The sequence below is a fragment of the Cibotium barometz genome, chromosome 40 (assembly GCF_041138505.1).
Source record: "Cibotium barometz isolate CiBa-2024 chromosome 40, ASM4113850v1, whole genome shotgun sequence".
Lineage (NCBI taxonomy): Eukaryota > Viridiplantae > Streptophyta > Polypodiopsida > Cyatheales > Cibotiaceae > Cibotium > Cibotium barometz.
The window spans coordinates 24,615,500-24,621,501 of NC_141085.1; the positions used below are offsets into that span (position 1 = coordinate 24,615,500).

Genomic DNA, 6,002 nt, shown 5'->3' on the forward strand with positions numbered 1-6,002 from the left:
AGTACACGTCAGGTTCTGGAATGAAGGAGATCAGTACAGGTCAGCTTCTGAAATGTCAGATTCCAATCAAGCATCACTACCAATCACTATTTGCCACATCAGCAGACTGTAGCAGGTTTGCAGGTGCCATCCGAGGACCGTGACAGAATACGGAATGGCTGGCGGGAGGCCATTTTCTGGCCGGCGGCGAGTGGGAGCGCTGCTAGAAAATAACCGACTGACGACTGTCATAGGTCGGCGGCCACCCACGTCAGTACAAAGAAACATATGTTTATAGTATTGGGACCAATCAGAATGAAATTCCAACTCAACAGCTCAGCAGACAGAAAGGTCAGCACGCTGCACAACTCCGCAATCAGAATGAAATTCCAACTCAACAGCTCAGCAGACACAAAGGAATAAGTTATTAAGTTGTAGGCAGTGTTCGAAAAAAACCAAAATCCTATATCTTTTTATACCTTTAATCTGAAAAATCAAAAGTAAGTTCTTATATTGCCAAGTGTAAAAATTTTTCTCTAAAATTCTTGAAGGTTTTATAAGTTTTATTCAGAATTTTACACTTTAAAAAACTCTTGCGACAAAATAACTCGAGTATCAAGAGAATGTACTTAAAAACGACTTTAAAACACTCTCGCAACAAAATGATTGGTCACATCAATAGAATTTACTAAATTGTTGATTGCCAAATTCATGAGTAAAATGATATTTATCATTAAAGAAAATAGAATTTTGCTTTCACAAGAATATCATCCATGCTTGTGCATAAATGCACTACAAATATTGCATTGCGTCCTAAAAGCAGCTAAGACTAGTTGAAATTTTTTTACTCACAAGCTCCCAAATCCTTCATGCTCCTCCATCTCCTAATGAAAAGAAGATTGTATTATACGTTAGTACTTTGCTATGAAGGCATTAATAATGTATTTAATCTCTAGAGTTTTTAGAAATACCTTTTAGTCTTCATTTGTAAAAGCATGTCTTGTCGTAATGGCATCAAGCCTCCAAAGCTCTATTGCTGAGCTAAAGTCGAACTCTGACATTGGAGGACCTTCGATGGATACTCGCATTAAGGAAGTTGTACTCTTTGTCGTCAATCTATTCCTCAACTTTGATTTGATAATATTCTGTATACTAAAGCCACGCTCACAAATTGCAGTACTGGAGCATTGGACTAATGCAACTTGCGCTAGCTTTAGCAACTCTTCATACTTTTCTTGTAGAGTGATATTGTTACTTATGTAAGACCAAGTGTCCCGCAAATTCCACCCTTTCCAATCATTAGTGGCTTGAATCTTGAATGTAAGGTATTCTCTTCGAAGAGATATTGGATCTACAAATTTCTCCATTAACTCACCATTTGCAAGTTTGCTTTCTCCATAAAATGATATCAACCTGTCTAATTCATCAGCTCCAAAATTCTTAAATAGCTTTCCAGGAGGATAGCAAGATGGAGAGAGTATTTTAAAACAAGCCAAGGTAGAGTTATCCACAAATCTCTCTTTCAAATCTTTAATAACACTTAATGTGAATGCTTTTTGAAAGCTAATAACCAATTCAATATCAGAGCCATCAGAAGAGCGAGATATCTTTTTGCTACGAAAATGGTCACCTTTTATTGAAGATCGTAAACCATGGAGAAAACCCTTCTCTGGTCCATAATCAGGAATAATAGGAAAACCCCTTGTATCTTCCTTTCTTGCATTCATGTCAATATCCGGTTCTGACACAAACTCTATTTCCAATGCACAAATCTCAGCACTCACAATGCCAGGAATACTAGTAATATCAACATATGACTTTTGAAATATTTTACTTAACTTTGTCAAATGTTGATATAGATCTGCTAAGAAATGTAATGCATAAATGAGTTCTAGAGAAGACAATTTGCTAAAGACTACGAGATTCTCACTCTCAAAGAACTCAAGAAGAGGCTCTAGTGAGTCACAAAACTTTGCTAAAACCATTGATCTACTCAACCATCTAATTGAATGAATTTTATCCAATTGAATTATTGAGCATTCAAATTCTTCTTGTAATTCTTTTAATTTCTCTTTGCGGATGACACTCTTTCTAAAAAGAGTTGCGACTTCATTAACTGTGGAATCAATAGCTTTTGCAAATGGAAACTTTTCTATGCTTTTAGATGCACAAAGATTTGTGCGATGAGCCACACAATGCATAGATGTCATGAAAGGACAAGACTCCTTTAATCTAGTAGACACCCCAGATCTCTTTCCTATCATTACGGATGCACCATCAGATCCAAATCCAACCAACTTTCTTAAGTCCAATCCATTTTCTAAGATCAATGTTATTAAAGAATTATACAAGCCCTCGGCAGTACGATCCCCAATAACATCTACAAGTCCAAAAAAAGATGTACGTGGACAATGATTCTCTAGATAAGATGCATATACTATCATGTGCTCATCGATAGATATATCTGTTGATTCATCTATCATGATCCCAAAACAAGGAGAATTTTTTAATCGTTCTACTATATTATGTGACAATGCTTTACCAATATATTGAACAAAAGTTGCACAACTCTTATCATTGTTGTACATATGTTCGGGTACATTGGGAGTTTTGCATTCTCGCAGAAACTCTAACGTTGGCACAAACTTGTTTAATGGGATATCATTTTTAGCAAGAAAATAGGCAGTACGAAATAGATTGGTAATCTCTTCGTCATGTGTTTCATTTTGTTTGCTCAATCCTACTTCAAGACTTCCTCTTGACATAGAACGAATCAATGATAACCTATGTGTGCGAGAGCGTGCATGTGTACTTAGGGCACTATGCTGTATGTTTTGTGCACCTATTGTTGCAAACTCACTTTTGCAATTAGGATCCTCCATGCAAACCTTACAATACATGCGTGCTTTCTCTCTATCAAATTCCAGCCAATGAAATTCACTTCTCCAATTTTCACACCACGATAACCTAGCTCTTTTTCTACGCGTAGCCTCTTTTTCATCAATCTCTTCGCTGCTTATAGTAAAATCATTAGCAATAATTTCTTCATCAATTTCTTTACTTGACCTTTTACCTTTTTTCTTCTTATCCACAATAACTTCTTTACTAAATCCTCCAAATCCGAGTAGTGTGGATTGCACAAAAGCCATCTGAAATATTTGAAATGTGTTATTATGATAATATGTTCCTTGTAAATTAATGTTTTACCAAGAAATAGCAAGTTATGTCAAGTTGTATGCCTCAACATATCTAAAAATGAAAAGAAAAAAGATGTTGAGTAGTTGTGAATGAGACATATAGAAGAGATGCAAGCCAGAAAAGAGATGGAGAGAGGCAAGCCAAAACAAAATTTACCCTGACCTTAATCCTGCAAAGTTTGATGCCAATCAATGTTTTGTGAAGTGTTCGAACTTCGTACCCGAGCCACAACCTATATCAACCCTGCACAACCTATAGATAATAGCATGTTATTTGATTGATGTGAATCCTTCTCCCACCATCACGGATGCGTACAATGCTAATTAGAGTGAAATACAAGAAGTGCTTGAATCCGGCATGCGGACGAACCATGAAGTAGCTAGCATATAGAAGAGGAGGCAAGAGAGATGATAAGCAAGAAGCGCATGGAAGAAAGGGAGTTTCCCATCACAAATGCTAACACCCCATAGTGCCATAATCCAATCATTAAATCCTTAAAGACGCTTAACAACAGTCCAAAGTGATTGATTTTTCTATTTAATATATTATTTGACGATTTCTTCTGCGAGGACGATTTTTTCTCAAAGAAACCCCCCAAAAAAAAACTCCACGCATTGCAGTCATGATCTAAGCAACACCCTGCCCCCTATTAAAAAAATGCAGTTTTTTTCCCATCCGCGGAAAAGACAGCAGAAAAACAAAACATTTAGGAAAAAAACTCCACGCATTGCAGTCGTGATCTAAGCAACACCCTGCCCCCCTATTAAAAAAATGCAGTTTTTTTCCCATCCGCGGAAAAGACAGCAGATAAACAAAACATTTAGGAAAAAAACTCCACGCATTGCAGTCGTGATCTAAGCAACACCCTGCCCCCCTATTAAAAAAATGCAGTTTTTTTCCCATCCGCGGAAAAGACAGCAGATAAACAAAGCATTTAGGAAAAAAACTCCACGCATTGCAGTCATGATCTAAGCAACACCCTGCCCCCCTATTAAAAAAAATGCAGTTTTTTTCCCATCCGCGGAAAAGAAAGCAGAAAAACAAACTACGAACCTTCATTTCTTCAACAAAAGATGGAAAGCCGCCGATTGACATGAATTGATGAAACCGAATACGAACTTCGAAGGATGCACAAGAGGCTCTTGCCTGCAGTGGAACCACGCTCCGGTAAACGTTGTGAGCCCTCAGCCGATACCTATTACCCACTCTCGAGTCCCAGGCTCCAGCGTGTAGGTGAGGAGTCAGGACAGTATCTTCTGCTAGCTACATGAACAGCAGGTAAGTACTAAGTACTAAGAGTAGCCTCAGGAAGCGGGAGGGTTCCAGGCTCCAGCAGTGAGTGAGTGGACGAGAGTAAGGCTTGCCGCTTAAGCGATAAGAAGAAAACTCCATTATTTATAGTTAAAAATATAAACGTTAGATTATATAACGTTTAAAATAAACGTTTTAAAACGTTTATATAACGTTTATTTTTTTTATTTATATTAATTTTTATAGTATATATATAATGTAAAAATATGATATATAAAAAATTTTTATTTCAACCAATAAAGGTGAAGTACCCTTGACTCTTATAGTTTGAAAGGTATTTTGATTATTCCCTTTTTTATTAAAAGTTATCAAACCTTTTGTAAATTTTTTTTGAAGGTTTTGAATACCTTCATTCGTAGAATAAGAAATTAAAATTTGAAAACTGAAGGTGCAAACTACACTGTACCCGGGTTTTTTTCGAACACTGGTTGTAGGAGCAATGTTTTGATATAAGGCATGTCCATTTAGCAATGATCAATCATCACCTTTGTCATAATCAACCATGAATAAGTTTAGGAGTGATGTTTCGATATTAACAAATCGATGATTAGGTTTGCAATCAATGCCAGATATTTCCCACGGTTTTCCTTTTGTGTGGCTTTTGTTTTTACCCACTTAGTAAAATAGTATGTGGCATACCAAGCATGTGTTTGATGTGGAGTTGGGTTGATAGGTCTAATGAACTCTATTCTCCATTTTTCAAAAGGTTGTTTGTACAATGATCGGAACCAAAGGCATTCTGCCTTGTCCATGAGAAATGTTAAAGCGTTGGCATTCATCACAGTGCTTGACGAATTTCATGTGGAATCACCAAACATAGTTGGCCCACCATAACCCTGTGCTTGTTTGCAAGATCTTTCAAGTAGTTACCTCACTCGCAAGATGTCCACCGCCACTAGTGAGATCTCACTATGAGCTTCTTCTAAAACAGTCAGGAATTCATCCTCCTTGACACACTGCCTAAGCACGTGATATTTACCAAGCTTATATAGTTAACCAGCTACTATCAATTGGTAAGGTGCTGTTAATAAGGCGTATTCATAACTTTTTTCACTTCCATTTGGTCCAGATCTAGTTTGAATAGCATAACATTTGGTGTTCATCATCATCAACACTAGTGGCGACAGGTTCTCTATTAGGTATTCTTGATATGTGATCTACCTATATATGATGTGAACCTTTTCTCACTATGACAGTAAAGTCAAACTCCATCAATAGCAACAACTAGTGGGTAATTTTCCTAGTCATGCAAGGTTTGTTATCGACAAGATATACAATAGAGCTTGATGATCCACAAAGAAGATGAACTTATTTGCCAACAAATAGTATCTATACTTTTTTACTGTATACACCATGTCTAATCCTTCCCTCTCTATTGTGGTATAATTCATCTCAACTTTATTGACTTGCAAAGCAAATACACCATGACTAATCCTTCCCTCTATGTTGTCATATAGCAACAATAACAAGTGGGTAATTTGCCTAGTCATGCAAGGTTTATTGATAAGATATAA

General features: G+C 36.8%; 1 protein-coding gene across 1 annotated transcript; it reads right to left on the bottom strand.

Annotated features, from left to right (window-relative positions):
• Window positions 1-480: 480 nt before the first annotated feature.
• LOC147615341 (uncharacterized) lies at window positions 481-3,414 on the bottom strand. Its single transcript, XM_086779420.1, has 3 exons — window positions 3,340-3,414; window positions 951-3,128; window positions 481-863 (listed from the first exon to the last, which is right to left on the bottom strand). The coding sequence occupies exon 2, from the start codon at window positions 3,126-3,128 to the stop codon at window positions 954-956; it is 2,175 nt and encodes a 724-aa protein (XP_086635546.1). The 5' UTR covers window positions 3,340-3,414; the 3' UTR covers window positions 481-863; window positions 951-953.
• Window positions 3,415-6,002: the final 2,588 nt, after the last annotated feature.